We start from the raw sequence: 22,873 nt of genomic DNA, 5'->3' as shown, positions 1-22,873 counted from the left end.
CGAATAGATAAGTATACCATCTCGTTCTGCATTTCAGCATGTAACTTTTAGGATAATTATTTTGCCCATAAATCGCGCACCCTTAATATTCTACTTGTACAAATATATTTCGAGTACTTCGTCGCTTTTTAATGTCTTTTTACCCACGAACCATGCTTTCCAGGATACACACCGTGATTTCGGGTTTCGCGTTTGACGTACGTTTCTCGCGGCGCCTTCCCAGCTTCTGCCTGCTTTGTTGTCTGTATCTGTTCCGCGAGTGCTGGCGTGTGTATAATTTAATAAGCTTGCGCGCGTACACACACCTGCGGAGGATCGCGATACGTGTGGGCGCAGATGCGCACGCGGATGCACGGGAGACACGAGGCGCGAGTGCACGCGAGGGGAACCATCGGTTACCACCTACCTATCGTCTAACCAGAAAGCCCCGACCACCATCCACCACCCTTTGCTTCGTTAGCGGATTACGCGAGTAACGTCCAAGATTTATTCTCCCCTTCAACCTCCAGAAAACGGCCGATGGCGGGGCAAAAAGGGGGCACAAGCAGATCGTCTCGGTGACTATAAAGCCTCACCGTGACCACCTAAGCTCTTGTGTCTTTAACTGCAGTTAGCCCAAGAGTTTCGTACGTGATTTTTCGGAAGATCTGAGTGTGTCTCGCACACGGTGTGATTATTCGCTGCCACGCAAGTGCGCACCGATTCGCCGATAATAGGAGATCGAGGAATCGTCGTCTAATTTTCGGAATACGCCAAAAATCGTCATGAATACCCTCGTGAGTGTGATCTTAATTTTCTCCACACGTTCGCGATTGATCCGCCGTTTTCCAAGTAATTACTAAAAATTGGGAGGAACTTATAAGAACAGAAGATTAATGACTTCGATTAATCGCGTCTCATTTCAGATTGAAAATTGTTTAGAAGTTTACCCCATTGTGTCTTGAGACATTATTAATACCAACGTATCGTGAATATTGCAGTTTACTTTATCAGGACGAGGAGTCTGATATTATGTTACGCTTAGCTAGAAGGAGACAAACATAATAAGATCAGTTTTTTAATATAAATCTCTCGTTAAACTGGGACTATGTCTAAGGTCCGTGATACTGAAAGGTTGATCGAGCACGACGAAATTGTGGCAATTAGATACAGAGAAACTTTACGATAGTGGAAGATTTGGCATGAACGGCGAACGTACGGATTAGCCAATCGCTTGCGCTTGTGCAAATTTATATAAATTCACATTTTATTCGGGTCGGATAAGTTTCTACGAACATATCGGTTGCAACGAAGACGATTTTATCGGAGTCGATTTCGTCATTTCCGTTTGGCGCGCACAAAACGATGACCACAGTATTCTTGGAAAAATGACGACCTTTGCGATTGTTTGTTACAATTGCGACGCGATATCGCGCAAATCTGGCATTCGTATCGCATAAATGTTTTCTCGGTATAATTGTATTATACGATCGACCGATAATGAGACACGTCGAGAAGACGGCACCCTTATGCGCGCACTATTACACAAATTGATTCCAGCACCCGTTATGCTTATTGTAAGCATTTGTTTTACTCGTTAGCCCGCGTGAAAAATATTACGCGCTGTGTCGCAAATCACTTGTACACAATGGAGGAAGTCGCCGACGAGCGTGAGACGGGGATTATGACGCATGGAATAACATATAATTATTCATAACCGCGCCGGCTCTTGCGGTGAATCGAAATTTTCCTGCGTGCCGAACTGCCTACCCATCTCAACCTACCTATCTAGCAGGCCCTTTTGCATAAGTAATACGTAAGGTTATATAATTCCGCGTGACTTGTCGCAGTTCGTCGTGCTAATCTAATAATATCAAATGGCAGTTGAATGTTTTAAGTACAGGTGCGCAATAACAGTCGCAATTGCAACAACTGCATTATCTATTATTAGTTAATTACTATAAAATGACTCAATAGAAAGTAAATTAGGAGTAAGTTACTGTTATCAGTTAGTGTAATTATATAATTATTCCAATATTGGGAGACTTCTGGACCGTCAAATAATTTATGTACACTACACTAGGAAAATATTGCTCGATATGTTAATTTCTAACTGATATTACACCAATCAATTATTTTCGCAGATATTGCTGCTCGGTCTGACGACGATGGCATACGCACAGCTCAGCAGGTTCACGACTCCATATCCACAACCGACGCAATATTACAATCCCAATTACTACGGCCGGCCTTTCTACGCCATACTGCGACAAACGCAAGACTCCTCGCCGGACGGATCGTATTCTTACAGGTGAGATCGTCCCGGCGCCGAAGTGTATACGTACGTTACGTCGCCGTCGAGAGAACGATCTCGACACGCTCGAGGAACCGCGGATGCCCTCGAATGTATGAAAACACGCTCGCGCCATTCGGTCGATGCAATCGCGAAGTTAACACGCTCGGCGTGACCGTCCGTTTTTTCTTCTCCTTCCATCGTGCTGCGTTTTCATCGAGGAGTGATTAATAGGCAGGAAGGAAGTGTAGTTAATGCACCGGAAACGTACGAAAGTGGTGACGCGTCTTGATGATTAGAACTTGTATATTATTTCTCAACAAATGTTTATATACTATCCCCCAAGTTTCCGACATTTTTTTCATAGATGATAAAACTAAGAAAATGATACATAATTAAAAATATCATTTTAAAAGAAAAAAAGCATTAAAAACTTTCTTGCCTTATATAAAGCAATTAGTAATTTATCAGTTATCAATGGAATTTTGACATAAATTGATCCTCTTCAAAGGAAGATTATTTTATTAATAAAAAAGTTTCGTTTCCAGAAATATATATTCCATAAGTACTACGTTAAGGATAATGTATAGTTGATCGAGAAGAATCGATATGATTGTCTGAAAAGATGTGGGATGCGCCGAGTCATTTCTCGGTAGTACGTATCTATATAAGCATTGTTTAGCTGCTATTTTTTAATCTTGATGGTGCCGACATCCTTTTACCATCCAAAAAAGGAGTTTGAACGTTGCAATTATGTCGATCGTGCTCGCGCAACGTTTATTAGTCAGGTTTGCAGTTATTTTTATTGCCCGCCCACCCAAGCAATTCTCGAATCTCGCGATGTGTACGGCGGAAATAGCGTTCAAATGAGAAGAGAAAGAAAATTTGAATCGTGCGAAGGCCAATAATCTTACACGGTCGCTTGGGAATGTTTCTGAGTACGGTGTGCTCTATTAACCGTAATTAGACACACGAAAAAAAATGTGCGGACTCGTATGCCAGTGCAGTAATCACGTGTGCATTGCGAATTTATGTTATCGTGTATAAAGTTGATACAATTCAATAATAATAAAGAAATTTCCGATTAGCTTAATTCTTTTACGACTCTTTTAAGAATGCGATAAAATTTATCTGATTTTATTACAAACAATTAATTTTCATAATTGCTTGTCATGTGTACAACTCAATTTGCGAGACGATTATAGAAATCATTCAAGATTAAGATATCTGAAAGTGAAAACTTTTTCAGAAAAATTTTATATTCCCGCGTTCAACAGTAGAAAAACTACGTTTCCTAATGAGAAAAATATTTCGATATAATGCAAATATGGCAAGATCATCACACGATGGAAAAAACTTGATTAAACTTAACATCAAATTTGATTTAATAGTATAGGGACGTTAAATGTTTACTTATTCATTTATTTAAATAGGTAATGGAGATGGAATTGCGCGTAAAATGATTAGTCATAGCTCGAATGATAATTATTACAGGCTTACAACATATTCAAGCTTGCAGAACTCTGCACGAAATGTAAGCATCAATAATTATTACGTTAGTTCCGCAACATGTGCACATACACACACATGTACACACTCTCTTTCTCTCTCTCTTTACCTCTCTTTTTACCTGAAATATTATCTTGAATTATCGGATAATTATCGGACTAGACTGGCATCAATGATTATGCAAAATTCTACACGAGAGTCCGTAAGAAAAGTCGACCATCTCAAAGAGGTGTCGAAGTATTTTCACCCCACTCTGACTTTCTAACACATATCGTACGATTCGCTATAATTAGTCAAACGCGACGAGATTGTAGGTCGGCGATTATCGAATTATCTATTAGGTGATGCGATCATCTCTCGCGTCGTGATATTTACATCGCGCTAAATCTACACGACGCGCATCTCGCGTTGCATGCAATTAACGAACGCAACAATCGACTTTAGAGACTAAAAACCTGCGATTACCGTTGCAACATCCATTCCGCATTATTGGCACTCATTCCTGGGCGACCTAATATTTCATTCAAGCTCAATGGTCCTCACAAATAGTTTTCCGACGAGCCGACATACCTCCGTAATAATCAATTATCTTTGGACGCTTTCTAACTCCGGGACTTTGTATGACTGTATCATTTAAGTCATTTAAGATAATCGTTCGGGCGTGCCGAGGTCGCGGACCATTTGCGCGCGGGTCAAGTCACCAGACGGTTCTCCAGGCGCTACTTGGGCGACCAGAGTCGCCTTAATCGAAATCGCAAAAACCGTGAACCCGTCTCGGCCGAAGGAAGGATACATAATTGGCTTTGATGTTAATCGTACGCGCGCCACTCGGCTGCACAGCTCGCAATAATTGCGCAATTGAACAATTACAATCGACCTACCTGCCTACCTCTGCCTGCCTGCCTGCCTACCTAAGCGCTCACCTTCCTCACCCATCCTCGCTACCCTGGAGTTCGCACCTTACTCGGGCCCCTCCCGTGACACCTGTCTCTAGGATATTGAGACTCGGCCAGGCTCCACCTAACATCTCGAAGGTGGTAGCGCTTTCCTCTGACTGGTTTTCCCAATGGCAGGTCGGTGGGAAAATGGATACGAAATGAGTTAGTCATAGAGCCGATGAGATTGTCGTTCTAAACGGTTTCATGATGGACTTTAATTGGATTTACTCAGATTCTAAAAATGTATTCTCATACGCAATCACACGCTAATTTTTTTTAAAATAAAATATTGAGATTCTCGTTTCGAAAAATAAACCATCTCAGGCAAATCTTGTTAATCTTATTTGCGGACTAATATCAAAAATTGCACACATATTTATAACTTGAAATTTATTTTATTTATTTTTTATTTTATTAAACCGCAATATTTCTCTCTTCTCATAAAAAGTAGTTTGCAATATGTCTAAACAATCTACTTGTATTGCAGCTACGACACGGAAAATGGTATCTCCGTAGCGGAGACCGGACAGCCGAAGAATATTGGGCCGAACCAGATCGAGGCGGTCAGAGGTCAATACAGTTACACGGCCCCGGACGGCACCCCGATCCTGGTCACTTACACAGCCGATGAGAATGGCTTTGTAGCGAGTGGGGCGCACCTGCCGACACCGCCGCCGATACCGATAGAGATACAACGTGCCCTGGCGCACAATGCGGCTCATCCCGAAGAGGAAGACCCCTACAGGAGATATTAGAAATATCTACGCTAGGACTGCTCCCAACGCTTCGATATATCGACATGGATACCAACGATATTCTTCTGTCATATTACTCATATATGAAAGATTTTTTCGAAGCGGATGGTTCGAAGCGGATGGTTCGATCTTGGCTATTAATTCCGGGATAAACGTTAAAGCAGAAAAATGTTACGACGCGCTCTTCATTTCTGGAAATCGATATTTATTAATCGCACGGTGGCTCCATGATCGTTTTATCGATGATCAGCTTGTCGAGCAGTACTAGTGTCTACTTTGTCCGTGCAAGACGAGGCACGATTAGGCGAGTCGACGGAACGTGAGATCGATGAGTACAAGCGAAGTGAGAATAAAAGAATGAAAGAAATCAATTCTTTGTTCTTTAATTGACATAGAAGGATTTTTAATAAGTAAATAATTTTATTTGTTCTTAATGATCACGAAATTTCGATCAATACATGTAACAGTAATAAAAAAAGAAAACATTTTTAGCAGTTCTTGGATGTTTCGCGTTTTTTAAATTTATTTTTATTTGAAATGCAACGGGGATTGCTATTGAAGCACAACTTGTTTTACATTAATATCTTAAGAAATCGCGATGGTGCAGCGACACGAGAAGCTGTAAGACCGTTGGAGGTGTAATTTATGCATACGGCCGATAATACGACTGCCATCAAAGCTCGAGGTAAAATAAAATGTTGAACAGAATTATTGTATATTGCATGTGCTATGCACAGCATGCTATGTTCAGTGAAGTTCAGCATTATTATATAAGAAGACGCGACACGATAGTATCTTAAATATGAATTACGCAAGACCGCCGTGCCTTATACGAGAGAGATCAATATATTACGGGAGTTTATATTAATTGCACCGCCGAGCGGTGCAATTTGCGGATCGAATCATTTCTTTATCTCTGTAACGATGAGACTTGAAAACTTACGTTTATAATAACAGACTTGTAAAACAATTATATTGGTGCATAATTATTGCACGCCGCAATTAACCGGAATTCGTACTCGTCTTTGAGGATTTCGCTCGTCGCCTGAACGTGCCTTAAACCCTAAACAGTATAAGTTACGTTACTCATGTGAAAATACGAAAGTAAAAGAACTCTTACGTACCTTAAAACAACAAACATCATGTCGTGGAGTTTGAAAATTAATTTTGTCAGTATAAAATTTTCAGATGAAACAATCTCTTATATGTAATAATTTCAAGAAGAATTGAGATTCTACCAGAATTCTGTTATACTGTTCAGGGTTAGCCGACTAATCAACGATATTCCGTGTCTCTGGAAGACCTGCCGAATACGAAGTGTATCGCTTCGCTTTACTTTGATCCTAACACGAAGAGATTACGTCCAACTGACGCGATCGAGATCCTGCGTATCCTGCGAGCGATGATCCCTCGCGAGCGTCTCGCTCCTCCACATTCTCCGCTCGGCGAAAAGTGGTGGAGACGATGGGAGGGAACAGAATCGCGGCGTAGGTGCCCGATGCGACAATATGTCATATCATAATTGTGCTGTAATGTATCATGCTATATGGCTATTAAATCGTTTAATTGCGCATGCTTCTCCATGTATTCTGAATATCGTAATCACGTACCTATGATTATAACGCGCCCCCGAGGTATCCATTAAAGATTCACTCTTGTTCTGTGCCTTTAACGATTCTTAACGAACCCGGGCATGACCAACGTACAATAATAAATTATTTTAATGTGCAAGATAGACTATCCTTTTGTTCAGCAATAATAATGTTTATTTACAACGATGACCGCGCGCGTGCGCGAGCTATTTGCTATTCACTGTTCACGTCGTGTGATAAATGTTGAACTCGCAGCATCATATTTCAGAAATAGCGGTACTTGTAATAAGCGGAGAATGGATTCGAGACTATGTTGGGACGTTAGGATAAATTACAGATCGCCATGTGCTCGATAGATCGCTCGGCGATTTTTCAGGATTACGCGCGAGGACATGGTCGAAGTCGGCGAAGTCCGATCGCACGGTGGCTCGGATCGGGTTGATTTGTTTACATAAGGATGCTTTACGACCCGGCCGCGTTACATCGCAAACGTCGCGGATTGCTTAACGCGTTACATCAGAACGAACGCGGGGAGGAGAAAGGATGGTACCTCCCAGGCCCCGTTTTGGATTTGACGAGAGTACGTCTTTCTCAACTCTTTTCAGCCGGCGAAAACCGAGTTCGCCGAGTAAAAAAATCTTCTCGACACACCACGCAACATTTACTTTCCCGTTTTGGCGATAACCGTTTTTGGTTAGCGGTTATTAAGTGGCACGCGATGCCGACGGTCACGTGAGGTTCTCGGCAGCATCATTATGGATCCAGGGTGAAACAACGTATGCGTCGAAATAATGGCAATTAGGCAAATGAGCTTGAACCGCTTTCTCGAGAGCGGTGCCGTCATGACATAAGCGCTTATCCGTAAAAGATCGAGTGAACAAGTGTATATTAATTTTCTGTCTGGAAGAGCGTACTCGCATTAAAATATCATAATTTCGAACATTTTTAGATTACAAATTCCACGATTGGAAAATTGAATGTGCGCAATTATCTGATTATCGTGTCGGCAAACGTAAAGCGCCTTCTTAGAGATCTTCTCTCAGAAGTCCTCTAGGATTACGTCTACCCTATTGAAAGTATCATATTACGTACTTTATTGTTGGACACGGTAATAATCTTATATTACTTGTACACGCATCGACCTTTTTTGCGCGTCGATTGATCGCGGATTCATTTATCGGGTGTCGAGCCGCGGCGATCGTCGCCGCGAAAGGACGCTGGCTCTAACAACTGTTAATTAAAATCGATTCTCGCGTCGTTCGGCGACGCACGGCTCGCGCCGATAAATGGCCGTTTAACGCGGTTTTACGGTGATTATATTGCCGCGACGCGGCGTGGGTTTTAATCGCCGCGCGCCCGAGCACGAGCGCGAAATTTTAGGCGGACCGACCGGCCGTGGAAATGCCATCCGGATTAATGTTAATGGTAATCGTAATATCATGTTAAAGGTGAGTCAGTGAAAGCAAATCATCGGTCTCCTGTCCATTGCACAACGCGTGAACGAGCGAGCGAGCGAGCGAGCGCATCTCTCGAGACTCCACGGTTTAGGTATCCGCGAGATGGAAATGACGGGGTATCGAATTTAGTGGTTCTCCGAAACTTTCTATGGTCACATGGTAGAGCTTAGGAAATATGGAACAGGTGGGTCGTAAATTGATCGCGTATAGTTGCGAGAAATGCGAGAGCGTGAAGCCATTGGCAGATTTTAGACTCTAGTCAAATTTTATTGCTTACGCGATACGATCGCGCGATAATTGCCGATAATTAGCTCGCATGGTTGCACGATGTACATATTTTAACTACATTGCAGGCACGTCTTCACAATACGAGCGACTTATCGAGACGCAAATTGCATTTGCAAGTTGAACGGGGCAGTTATTGGAAAGGTCAGCCGCTCGATATTTCGTTTCTGAAATTAATTGACGCTAATTGAAATACCGGTCGAGAGCAGGACGGCGAATATTGCGGTATTCCTGCTGATCGCTAGACATGAATGATCCATGAATTTGGCAACCCTGTTGTGATTTACGAAGCCGATGTCAAATTACGTGATATCGCGAGTGTAAATTGTTGCTCGCTCGACGCGCAAGCTCGACGTGCATGCAAACTGAAAGGTCAGTTTAGACTATTTAATACGTGGACTGGCGCGGCGCGAGGGTGACGTATTGTTGAAAATTATAATCAGCAGTTGACAGTTAGTCATTACCAGCTGACAGTTATTAATGGCGATGGTTATAACTATCGCGGTTAAAACAATCGGATTCTCTCGTGTGGTGCTATTGTACGCAAAGCGTATTGCAAGTGCGAATAAAATTTTGTATTTGCTCGTTTTCAAGAAGAATGCGGTTAAATAATTAATTATTATGTCTGATATCGAGTAACCTTAAAAGCATTTCCGAATAACTTTAATATTATTTCTGAGTCGGAATTATAAACGAGTTAAAGATCACGCACATGCGTGCGACTGTTATGCTTATTTCTAAATATCGAGATCGAAAGGTCCCCTCGTGTTGCAATTCTTAGATGCTCTGCAAGCCAACTTAAGAGCGATAGATATTTAGATAAATATTGATTATAATTATACAGTTATGTTCGCATATCATTATGCAATTCATCCAAGGATAAATGTTGTCGATTAATTATGATTGAAATAAATTTCTAAAGAGCTGGATATTTAATAAATCTCTAACTTTCTACTTAAAATAATTATAATTTATTGATATATATTGATTAATTGATAGATGTAAAAAATGTTTACATATATCAATAAACATATACATATATTTCTAATAATTCTTATTGTATATTATTATTGCTTTCAAAAAGCATGTTCTCTTTTTTCTGCAAGATTATATAGTTTACAACTTCAGTAATTTTAAAATCACGATATTTAGAATTACATTATACGTTTATTTGTATTATACTAAGAATTGACGAGTGGTCTATCACAAATTACAACACAGACTGTTGCTCTCCCTGTTATCACAACAGCTACAATCGTGCGTGTGCGTTTGCCCGTCAAGTCGAACGCGTGAGGTGCAAACCGCTCGCTCGTTAACGAGGTTGTCGGGTCTGCGCGACCGAAAGATGCCACGGAAAGAAGTGGACTTTAGTAACTATCGCAAGAACACGCGATACACGAAATTGATATTTTGCATACAATCGTGAAAAGTTTTGGCTCGAGTCTCGCACCAGTGATGTCGGTCAAGGAATCGGACACTTCTGGACCGGACGTACCCTGTCGCAAAAATCGCGATCGCACCGCAGTGTGTCGCCGATCGTCCGCAGTCATCGCGCTTTTGCGCAAGAAAACTTAGCGATACGCCACTATTGTTCTGACAACAACGTTGACAGCTCGTCCTCGCTTGCGAATGCGTATTCGCTGGTAGGAAAATAGAAAATCTCGTAGGAAGGATTTGCGATGTAACGTGCGCGGACGAACTAAACTTAGATTTGCACACTAATGAAACTAATCATATATATGGTATTCAATAACAGAACTGTTTTCAACGTGTCTCGATTTATGTAACGTATTTCAATTTTTTACTTCGATTTCTTTTAGTCAATCATGAAGTTATAAATATATATTCTGCATACATTGCTTTTTACTTGGAGGAATTTCATAATTATGTTCTCGTATTTCCGTCAATATCGTAATTAACGCTTAACCGATATATATCAAGGTTCTTTTGAATTTATTTTGCTATAAATTTGCTAATTAAAGTCGCGCTTTTTACATGTGTATTCTACCATAGATTTTCTTTCTTGCAATTAAGGAATTTTGAATTTTTTAAAACAAAACAATTATATGTGATAAAACAGCAAAATTGCAAGTTAGAAATGTTATTGAATGCAATTGAATAAAGAAAATATAATAGAAGAAATAGAAAAAACAGAAAACGAAGAAAAAAATTGCATGTTTGTACGCACAACATCTTGAATACGAGTGACGCATCAGTAAACATTTAAAAACAGATACGGAAACGGGAGTCAGCTAATGACCAATATCGAGAATTAAAATGTTTCCTCGAATGTTTCTGGTCGTGGGATCATCGTGATGGATGGATCTCCGCGACGACAGTTAGACACGAGTCTCTCGGCATGAATTCCTTTCTTCGCTCGTCATTTATAACGGAAAGAAAGGAAGGGCATGGCACAGCGAAGAAAGGAGACGCTTCGAATGCCAACGCTTCGCAATTCGTTCGCGCTCGCGGATTGATCCGGGTATAGTCGCGGGTATAGTCGCGATAGGAACGATCCCTAATAAGCACCTCGTCATGTGCCCACGATCGTAACTACATCCTCGCAGTCATGTCGTGACATCATCGACATAATGTATTGCGCTCTCCGACAAATCGGTGCGAGAAACATGCGACTTCACCCTTCGTGCTGATCATCGGAGACCTTGAAAGACTTTCGTGATGGTGAAAGACGGAACAAGGGGGAGGAGGAAGGTTTAATTGTGTTGAACACAATGGGACGCGATCGCGATAAAGGGAAGATAAACACTCATAGCGAAAGATCCTGCATCGCACAGAGAATGTTAAAAATTTGCGAATAGAGATTACTTGTCGTATCCTACGTGATTATGATGTGTCGAAATTCTGGCAGTAAAAGTGAAGAAGATATGTATAAGAAAAGTCTGGGAATTAAGAAATTTAGATATTAAAATCGTCGGTTTCAAATTTCAGAATTTCTAATAATTTGGCAGAACTAACGAAATCTCAAAGGAGAAAGTTTATTAAGAGGGAGGAAGTACTCGTCAATCAACTGACCTTTAAGTATAACTTGTCTCTCTCTCATTCTCTTTCTCCATCTCGTAGATTCGACTAGCTCGGAAGACGCGGATTGCGAAGTGCACGACAAGCACGGTAGGCGAATGAATCACGAAGCGGAATTGGATCGAAACCGAAGGTGAGATACTACAACGGCGAATTTCGTCGTTGAGGACTTGCGGCCGGGCGCGGAATCGCCTCGGGATCGAGGCTCGAACGTCTCGATGAGAGGAGGATCTCTCTCCCGTCGGTCACAAATCTCATCCAGGATGGCTCCAGATCCGAGGCCTGCTCGCCTCGGGGTGTACGAGACCCACTTGAACCCCGTGTCTGACCTTTCTGGTTTTATTAGCTACGTTAGCTTAGGTATGCCTCGTCATCATACGGCGAGGCACAAAGACGCTCGTGCGCGTGTTCGAGAAGGCGCATACCTTCGGGGTCCTCCCAGGCGAGTATCCTCCTATCCGAGAATTGTGCAAACCGATCCGAGCTTTGCGATCTCCCGTCGGCTGCTGAAATTGCTCCGCTACACCGCCTCCGCGCGGGTCAAGATGGATCATTAATACGCTACTCGTCGTCTGCTACTGCCGCACGATTTACACAAAGTAAATTCAGTTTTATTTCGAAATTTCGATTTATGTTTTATTTCGATTAGCGCATCTAATTGTAAGTTCTTAATCTATTAATTTTTTTCTCGGAATAGCAAAATTCGTTAGCTAATTTTACAGTTTACAACTTTAGAAAAGTGCTACTGTCTTTTTGAGTGTCTTCTCGCACTATAATAATACAAGATTTAAAAAAATACTCGTCTTGGAAATATAGGTTTCCCAGATAAAGGGGACGCAGATATAGGAAGATGTTCCTTATCATTTCGAAATTATTGATGAATTATTGAAACGACTCTGTCTAGCGAGTTTTTTCGAACTCGTAAAAGATGATCTTGAAAAATATTATTCGCGAGGAATTAGATATACAATAACGGTAAGTCTAGGAATAGAGACAGGAAACAGTGCAGCCGGAGCAAAATAATCACGATGTAACTCGAGTCTATGGTCGATGAACGATTAATGACAATCCATTACGTCTTCGACGTCGTTTTACTTGCTACAGGATAATTCATGCGCAACGCACTGTGCAATAAACTGGCGGTATCCGCAGCTGCTATCTTTACAGTGTTAGAGCGAATAGATACGTAGAGATAACGTCTGAAGGGAGTAATATTCCTGCTGCGTTACAGTGACAAATGACGGATACGAGGGACTTTAACGCCCGATAAATCAGCACGCGCGATAGAGTGCTGGCGACGTTCCGGCTGATATTAATCGCGCTTTCGCACGCGGCGGGAACGTGCAAATTTATGATTTCGCACTGCACACTCCGGGGTATGCGGCGCAGTCAGATGTATTTACGACGAAAGGGAGCCGGAGAGAGACGCTACTCCCGTCCAGCGGCGAGCGCTTAATGAAAATTGTGAATACCACTTACTCGACGGCATTTCGCAGGTTTCGACGTGTTATTTACTACAATATGTGTATACACTGTGCACTCGCGCGTATTACCGGCGTATTACCGTACGGTACTCGGCAAGGAAAATCGCTTGGCGAGCGCCAAGTTTACCTAACGCGCATTAAACTCGGGGGGAAGTAGAGTTTTATCTTGTGCGCGCACATATTACTTTGTAACACACACAACACTTAGTATCGTTCCTAGCTCTCGGGCTCTAAGGACCAGGTAGAATTGCCGACGTGCATAATCTCGGAGATTCCTAGATTCCACCGTCCCTTTTCTGCCTGGCGTATATTACGTGTATTGCGCAAAAGTCGACGAACGCTAGAATTATCCGGCTTTGTACGCATGCAGTACTTTGCAAGTGCGACAACAAAGTGAGCTAGTTAATTTGACGTTGCCGTACCATTATTTATAAAGATGCGCGATTACTTAAAATAATAAATGCATCCGGGAAAATAAGTGTATATACGTCTGCATAAAAATAAATTGCGTCAATCAAGACGTACAGCGGCGAACTTTAATTAGAATTATATTTATGTATAAGACACTATGCAGCGAAGGGTTAATATGTAACAAACCACAGATGAGAAGAAAATATATACATATACACATATTGGAATGTTGGATTATTATTATTACAAATTTTATTGATACGAGAGTTCGATTTTGTTATAATATATAGATCAATTAAGTAATGTCCCGCAGAATACCAATATTGAATGCGGTAAATGTACTACAGTACTCGACTGCAAGAGAAGTCGTCGCAGTGATGATATAAGTTGACATTTACCCCCGTTTAGATGACAGAACAAATCGGTAGGTATATAACGATGCACTTTTCAACCGGTTAGGCGGACGATAATAGTCGGTGGAAAATGATGAATAACCGCTTTCCGCGGGCACCCACCGGTCGACACATTACATTGTGCGTTGCCGCGGATAAGCGCGGCGTCCATATCACGTATGCATCGCATTAACTCTTGCACGACGATTTGATTTATGTCTGCATCGATTCACCGGCTGGCGAATCGCGTGTGCATCGAGTCGAATCGCGGATTGCGGTCTTATTTAGGAGATATTACGACTTCGCGAGCAATTATGCACGCTGCGATCTCTGCACGGATGGAAGCGTTTGCAGAATGCACTGCTTTGGGAGTAATCACACTAATCACACTTCGTGACTCTTCGGGATTTCGACGGACGTAGAAAAGATGAAATACTCGCATGAAAAATAAACGACTTGCGATGGCGGTAGAGAAGAGCCCGAACAGGTGTTTATAAAACAAAAGAGAGATTATTTTCTGTACACATAGTGCATAGTTTACCGAATAATGTATAATATAATAATAAAGGAGACTAAAACAATCCATGCTGGATGAGCATTATTTAATTTTTAATATATAAATTCTTTAGATATTAATTTTCCTAGTTATTACTGCAGTATTCATGAAGACCGACTGTCTATGCAAAGTGCTATTGTTTCTTTTTCTGGGATCAAAGAATTTACGTTATGTGTAAAGAGGAGATGTGAATTCTCAAGGTTGCGAGGGAGAATCTGAGCGCGTCAGATTTCTCGCGGGGCATATCGGTAATGTAGTCATTATTACGTAACGCTCCCGATACACGTGACGAAATCAGGTGCATGAATGGGTATCTTATGGTGCATTGTTTCTGATTTGTCCATTTTGTAGTTGCGTTGCCACACGCAAAGTCTGTTGTAGATGCAGGCATCGATTGCGGGCCATCGCGTGCACGAATCGATAGGTGCGGATACGCTTATTAATCGTTTTGAAAGTAATCGGAGGACAATGCGACAATGCGATTACATATTCAGGATTTCGCCGCGAGGAGCGAGAGCCACGTGACAAATACAAGAAAAATGAAATCATCGCTGCCGATTACGTCGCGCCCGTTCGATGATCTCGAACTCGAATTGACGCTCGTCGCATCTGTGTTGTCAGTCGATGTTGTCCCCGCGGTCGCGTGGGATTTAAACACATATGCACAGCGTACCCGTGTCCCGCATTTCTTTAATGCAAATGCGCACAATACTAACTGTCATGAGTGGCATAACATTTAAATTTATTGGGAGTCGCCGTGATACAATCAGGAGAAAACGCTACTCCCGCCTATATTCCTTTTACATTTACAAAGGCGAATGCTCTATACATTATTTATAAACTTTATGTGATATTTTCACATGATTAGTAACTAAATTTAATGAACTCGATATTCGTCTTTATGTAATCTCTTTCGATAAAAGTAGATGCACAATAATCAGCAGCCTAATCTTCTATTGCAGAAGTAACGCTTACGATTAGGAAATTAAATCGAAGATCCGGCTATAAAAATGTTGCTTGTTTAACAAACTATTTAAACAGCTGCTGGCAAATGAGCAGTAGCCTTCATCGAGAATATGCGCAAAGAGTATGAAACTACATATTTATCACCCAATATCATCGCGTTACATACAATGACACCCACATCGTCGTCTCATAGCGACAACGCTAACGATACGTTAACGAATGACTCTATTAAGCTGAAAACAGTAGCTGGCGTGGGCATTCGCGAATACCAACAATTAATTGGCTCGCCGGTTGAAACGAATTCGCGCGAACGATCAGCGGCGGCGGTGGCACGTCGACAACCCGTTCGATCACGTAAGGAGCAGCCGCCGGCCGCTGGGATGCCGTGCTGCATGCACGTTTGGGGTTGCGAGGTGGGGCGAGGATGCGAGGGCGAACGAGGGATCCCCGACGGAGGAGAATGCTCCTCTCCCGAGCACGAGCAAGCGAACGAACGAGCGATTCTACGCAGAAATCGGGAGAATGGGAAGGGAAGATCCTCTTGGGCGTCTTCATATAAATGACGGTGGTGCTCGCGGCACGGGATCACAGATTCGATCTCGTTCAAATCGACAAAGCCGTACACGAACCGCCGACAATCGTCGTCGTCGTCATGCAGTATCTAGTGAGTGATCTACCTCGTCGAAATCGCCGACGATCTTCTGGATATCGTTCGTTCTCCTTCCGCGATCACGTTCGCTTTTTGTGTTCTTTTTCTTCTTTTAACTTCCTTATTTTTTTTTATATTCATTGGTGGACGCGCGATAATCGGTGAACGTATTAGTGGACGAAAAGAATGTCTTTTCTTTGCTAAATCGCGATTCTGATTGCGTTGCGCAAGAATCGTACTTCGATAGCGAAACATTCCGCAGTTGGTGGTAATTTTACGTGAAATTACGCGATGGAACAAGCATTTCAAGTTGATAAACCTCCTAAATGATGAGTTTCTGACTTGGACGAATGTTGGGAAATGTGATGCTTCTAAATCTCAAGTAACGATACGAGAAAAATATATCGCGAATGCGCGAGTTTTTGTAATTATATAACGTTCGAAAATTAGAATCACATATCAGGTCCTTAGGAACACTTCAATCTTTAGCTTTACAAACGTATTAATGTATGAAAAATATATTTTTATATTTATAAAATAAATGTTATTTTATAAATAAATATAAAAATATATATTTTCAATTATTTTTGTGTGTTGGTTCGGATAAAAACAGTATGATTACAGATCTTGGCTTTTGCCATCTTCGGCTGCGTCTTCGGACAATTTGGATCGTACCGCGGCTTTCCCAGCCAAAATGCATATAGACCAACGCCGAGGCCCTATCAGCCGCAGCCGCAGCCGCAGCCGCAACCGCAATACACGCAACCGCAATACACGTATGAAATTTGTATACAATAAGCCGCTAAAGTCTTTATCTCTTTAGAATAATCTTACTCGAAAATCGATTGTTTAAAATATACTGTTATCAGTTATCATAAATTTTCGCTACGAAATTACAGTAAATTAATATATGTCAAGAATTATATTCATATATAAAATTACTTTTAAGATTAGGTTATAATAAAATATATACGTCTCGTTAATCGTAAAAAAGGATTGATAAATCTGAAATCAATAACTGCATAAATGGTAAATTTTACAGATTTATATTTCTTAAAAAAAAGTATCGTTAAAAATTATAATTAAGTAAAACTGACCTTTAATATTGTATCTTTGCTACTGCTTCCGTTTTCTGAGCTAATTGCTGTTTAGCATTGGAATAAATATAAACGGAGACGCAAGACTCAAACACGCACGCACAACTTTTGCGTTATAAATGAAACCGTTTAGAATTCAAGGCTACGCGAAATGATACGGTTTCGACTTTTTACCGTAGGTCTGCCGCAAAGCCGTTCATAGGCATTCGAAGCCAGCACAAGGATACATCACCGGACGGATCTTACACCTTCGGCTATGAAACCGAGAACGGAATTTCAGTCTCTGAAAGGGGATACCCTCAAGCTGGACCTCAGGGTCAAACGGAGGTAAAACAATTATTCCATATTGTTGTTTTGTGTAATCCGTATTGTGCTCTATAATACATCTAATTTAGTTTCGAAAGATTTAATTGTAAAGCCATATACGAGAAGAGAGAGAGAGAGAGAGAGAGAGAGAGAGAGAGAGAGAAACTTGATTCTTTACTTTTACGAAGTTAAGTTTATCAAAAATTAAACTAAAGGTTTAATTAAAATTTTATAAATTTTTTATAATTAGTTACTCTGTATAATCATTAAGTTCTGAACACATTTATTACATACTGTTATGCTTTAATAATATTTTAGGGTTACTAATGTCGTGTAAAGAATTAATATCATTGATGCACTTAAGTAGAAAGAAACTTATTAAGAATTTATATTTATATGAAAATTTACAATATATAGAAAACTTATTTTTTTCGGATAAATTTATTAGGAATTTCCGTTAAATTCCTTGATTTGTATATCGCAGATGTGATGAGTGTTACGTCATCTAATAGAAATTAATTACGTATGTGTATTATGTAATATGCAAATCTCATTTCTCCACACTATAATTTCAATCAAACTTCACTTCCTTTCTTCTTCAGTAGTTAATCAGCTTTGCTATTATTATTTTCAATATTTATTATAGATAATTTTCCTGCTACATTTTTTCTACCAGCAAAAATTTTCATTTTTTCCATTCTTTAGTCTTTAATTAAAGAATTGTTTCACTGATGCACAGCGGTCAGATTCAGCTTCTTAAGGACTTGAGAAACTGTTTAATTTTCTCAAGTTCGTAGAAAACTCCGGCCAAAATTGCAACTTTACAATTATAATCGATCGAAATATAAAAAGACATTTTTTTCAAATTCCAATTATCGCATCTATCTCTTAATCGATTCATATAGGTGGTCCAGGGCAGCTTTTCTTACCAAGCGCCCGACGGAACCCCGATCACCATTCAGTATACGGCCGATGAGAACGGTTTTCACGCTGAGGGTGCCCACCTTCCCACACCGCCCCCCATCCCGGAAGCTATCAGAAGAGCGCTCGCGGCAAATCCGCCTGGGCCCGATGACGAGAAGTACGACCGACAACCCTTCCAGCAGAGATTCGGCGGACAGACGTACAATTCCAATCCATTCCGAAGATTCTAGTTTCACCGTATGAGATCCGCAAAATCCTCCACGACCAGCACGGTCCAACGAACTCGTTGGAGGGAGGCTCGGCTATTAGATATCGATACATGTGACGGCTTTGAGTCATTTTTTTCCCTCCCCAGCCTCTAATGCGAAGTGATACGTGTACATAGGACACAGTATGGTGGATAACAAAACAGTATCGATCCCTATATAAGAAATATAACTGCCGTTACGCAATAAATCAATATACATATTGTTTCTATTTGTCCTCGAATTTATTTCTCCGCCCTTCCTGCTCGTTGCGTTCGTCTTAGCATTGAAAAGAATGTCGATTCATCGTCTCTCGATTGTACGTCTCTTCATTTTCCTCAAATGTAACTTTATGACGGCTTTACGTGCGCAATACGAAAGAAGTTATTCGCTGGATCGTGTACTCAATTGTTATTTAAAGATTCTTCGTGGGAAGAGTCATGCACCGCGCGCGAATGTTTCGCATTCTGGGGAGATTTTTATGGCGAGCTGCATGCACCCATCCGTTCGTCGTACCGCGTTCCCACGAAAAATGGCGGATGACGTGGAATAATAATGAGATTGTGTGGTTCCAGCAAAGGAAGGAACGCTTAATGTCAATCTCCACCCACGTTGGCTGGTGATGACATATTGCGCAAATTTTCATTCGGAGCAACAGAGCGGAGTCGCGCGGGCGATTCAGAATTCATTTGGTACGCGATCCAGTTTAAAGAAGCGACAGCTTCGAAATCTCGCTTTTCGTCTGCCTGACCTGACACAGTGACATACATCGACGGCGAGAAAATGTTACATGCCAGTTTTACCAGGCATATGTAACGCCGCTGTATATAGCGCCGTTGCATCATCTCGTGCGAGGTACGAGCACTTACTCGCACTTGCGCCGCCGCTCGTCTATAATTTGCCGCAAAACTTGGGATCTAATAACCGTAATTAGTTGTAACGTGCGATTATACTTTTCAAGGAGGTGCTACCGCTTTGTGTATTTATAATACTTTATAGCGTTGCGCGAGAAAGAAACGCACGATCGTATGTTATCAATGAACGCGAAAATATTTCGTTAAAGGTCATTATATCTCGATTGCTCCTCTGCGAGATCGCGATAACACGCTTATCGTAATTAAATGCAATTAAACGCTGTGATGGGTGGCAAACCCTCGTAAAATCATTAACGATAAAATTATTAACTTTTATCTCAGTCGGAATGATGCACGCGGAGCGTAAATTTTCGCTATTACCTTTATGATCGCGAGTGAAGGCGGTATGTGAAGTTCAACTCCGCCAACGGCGGTTTAAAAATCCACAGCGAAATCAGCTGAAACATTTGAACCTTTCACGCCGCGCATACAGTCTTCATACTCGTTTTCTCGTGAGACTGTAATATTCTTCTCATTTTTTAGATTCAAACTTGTGACGCGACAATTAATATGGTTTACAGAAAATAATGTAATACATAATTTTATTATTTTATATATACAACAAATGTATTTATACGTACAGATTGCATTAAATTATGTTTATTTATACATTTTATATTTTATGAAAAATGAATTTTAATCGATTTATAACCGATTTAACCGATTTAAAGGAAAAATACAATTTAATGGAATCCATAAGTTTCGTCAATTGTTTTCGCGAAAAGATTCCGTGCATTGATTGATTTTTCACGCCTAGATGAAAAATTTTGTCGGAAGCCGGACAGATCGAAAACAAATCGCGACGTAAAAGGTTTGCAATAACGAGGCTACAGGTACCCTGACCTCTCTAATATGCAACACGAGAGGATGAGAGAGCGCATACGGTTGAAGTTCGCGTGCACCACGCCTGCAGCGAGCGCTTGTGCGAAGGTGCGTTTATGTAGCGAACATATGGATTCGTCATCGGTAAATCCACAGAAATTAAAAGCAGAGGAGATTCCATATTTCTTCCACCACGTATTATTGCTTCACCATCGAGAAACTCTTATCTTGAATTTCTATCTGTCTCTTACCGTTCGAGTTCTACTTCTTAGAGACTATAAGATCGTAAATTATTATTTAACTTTCCAAGCATCGATGAAGAAATTTTTTTCTCAGTAAAATAAAAAATATACGAAAAAGAAAAAGGGAAGAAAAAAGAAGAAATATTGCGCATCGTGGTTGAGGTGTGCAAATGCACCTCAAATGAATCATAACGAGCAAAACAGGGTGGGACGAGTGCAGGTGAAAGTATTATTGTACGCACATCTCGGCCTCTCTTTCGTTACTTCGCATTCTTCCACGCATCATCCCGGTCAAGGACTGTCCGCCCGGCGCATGCGGCGTGACTTGGGCGGTTCTGCACTTCCTTTGAAAGGTTCGATCGGACCGATTATCGCGCGAGACGCAGAGATTAGAAAGAGAGAGGGGGGAGAGAGAGAAAATGAACAAGCAAGAGCGAGAAGCATTTCGGTTTTATAAACATGACGGAGTGTGCAATCCGTCAACAACTGATGCTTCTAATTTCAATTTTTCAATTTCAATCCGCCAGCAATAAATATCGACTTAATCCAACGCATGTGTGCTGTTATTTATTTTCAAATCTTTACCTCTTTTTCCCCCTTTTTAAACTTATAATAACGCTAATTAATAATAAATTAAACGAAACATGTGCGTGATACGCAGAGAATAGTAAATTAAACACGAAAAATTTAATTATTTTGAGGCAACCCGGGAAAATTTTTTTTATATATAATTATCAGATATGTATGTTTTCTTTCTCTTATATAATCTCTGTTTATATGTATAAAAAAAATAACAACAAGAATTATTAAAAAATACTTAAAAAACTTTTGCATTGTTTTTTTTTACAAAAAGTAAAATTGCGATTACATTGGAGAACGTATTATGGAATCGCAAAATATTGTTTGGAATTTCCTAAAGATGAGATTACATTTAATCAATGAATTTCTATTTCCAGTGAGTATGAGAGAGTTTGGGATTCCATAATAGATTCAATAATAAGAATACACTCACATATTCGCTTATTGACGAATTACAGAACGTGAAAAAATATCCATGGAATACAGATGACAACAACTCACCAGATTTTTAATTGGATTGACAAAATTATATTCATTGATGAAATCATGTTTGTTAATGCTATAGAAATTTATAGCATTAGAAGGCATTCAAGATATTAGTGCAACTGCAACAATATGTAAAGTCGCAGCTAAACATATATTATTACACTAATATCTTGAATATCTTCCAATGCGGAAGTAGAAAGTGGATTAAATGTAATCTCATCTTTGAACAACATTTTGAGATTTCATAATGTTCTCCAAGATGTTCTCCAATGCCCGCAATCTATTAGCATTAGAAGGCATTCAAGATATATTAGTGCAGCGATATTGTTCAGCTGCGCGATCTTATCTCCTAATTTAATCTAATATATCATAAATATGACAAAATTAGACTAATTTTATAATATTGATATTTAACATTGCTTTTATGTGTGATGATCGAATAAAAATCAACGACTTTTTGTCGAATTTGAATTCGGATTTTCGGTTCATTACAGATTAGAGCAATGCGCATTAGAGTCCCTCTAATCAGTTTGGCCATACAGTAGCAACTTTTAATTGGTTCGCCATTTCTCGGCAAAAACAAGAGAAACAGAAAGAGAAAGAGATATAAGAGAGAAAGAGAAAGTGATATAAATAATGTATATTGCTTTCTCTTTCTCTCTTATATCCTTGTCTTTCGCAAAATTTTGCCAGAACTACAAGTTGGCCAGACTCTGATTAGAGCTAGGGGCTCTAGTGCACATCTTTTCTAATCGCCACACAGTAACATTTTAAATAAGTTAAAAAATATATATACACATATATTTATTTATTTATTTATTTATTATAAAAGAAACAAAGAAATTTACGGAGACGCGACAACTTGATCGACTAAATAACTGATTATACAATGTTCTATATATAATCATATATTACATACACAATTTTTTATTACATTTATACATATATAATTA

The 22,873-nt window shown here is 40.3% G+C and overlaps 2 protein-coding genes across 2 annotated transcripts; both read left to right on the top strand.

The window, feature by feature from the left end:
- The first annotated feature begins 411 nt into the window (after positions 1-411).
- On the top strand, positions 412-7,052 carry LOC139768821 (endocuticle structural glycoprotein SgAbd-2). Its single transcript, XM_071699403.1, has 3 exons — positions 412-776; positions 2,124-2,290; positions 5,207-7,052. Exons 1-3 carry the CDS (start codon positions 765-767, stop codon positions 5,472-5,474), a joined length of 447 nt encoding a protein of 148 aa, XP_071555504.1. The 5' UTR covers positions 412-764; the 3' UTR covers positions 5,475-7,052.
- Positions 7,053-16,210: 9,158 nt separating this feature from the next.
- Positions 16,211-19,109, top strand: LOC139768820 (endocuticle structural glycoprotein SgAbd-2). The gene is made up of 4 exons (XM_071699402.1): positions 16,211-16,320; positions 16,930-17,081; positions 17,582-17,729; positions 18,614-19,109. Exons 1-4 carry the CDS (start codon positions 16,216-16,218, stop codon positions 18,860-18,862), a joined length of 654 nt encoding a protein of 217 aa, XP_071555503.1. The 5' UTR covers positions 16,211-16,215; the 3' UTR covers positions 18,863-19,109.
- Positions 19,110-22,873: the final 3,764 nt, after the last annotated feature.

The sequence above is a fragment of the Temnothorax nylanderi genome, unplaced genomic scaffold (assembly GCF_030848795.1).
Source record: "Temnothorax nylanderi isolate EJ_2023f unplaced genomic scaffold, tnyl_v1.0 TNYL_tig0018_pilon, whole genome shotgun sequence".
Lineage (NCBI taxonomy): Eukaryota > Metazoa > Arthropoda > Insecta > Hymenoptera > Formicidae > Temnothorax > Temnothorax nylanderi.
The sequence above is the reverse complement of the archived record's forward strand: the minus strand, read 5'-3'. Positions and strand labels throughout refer to the sequence as shown.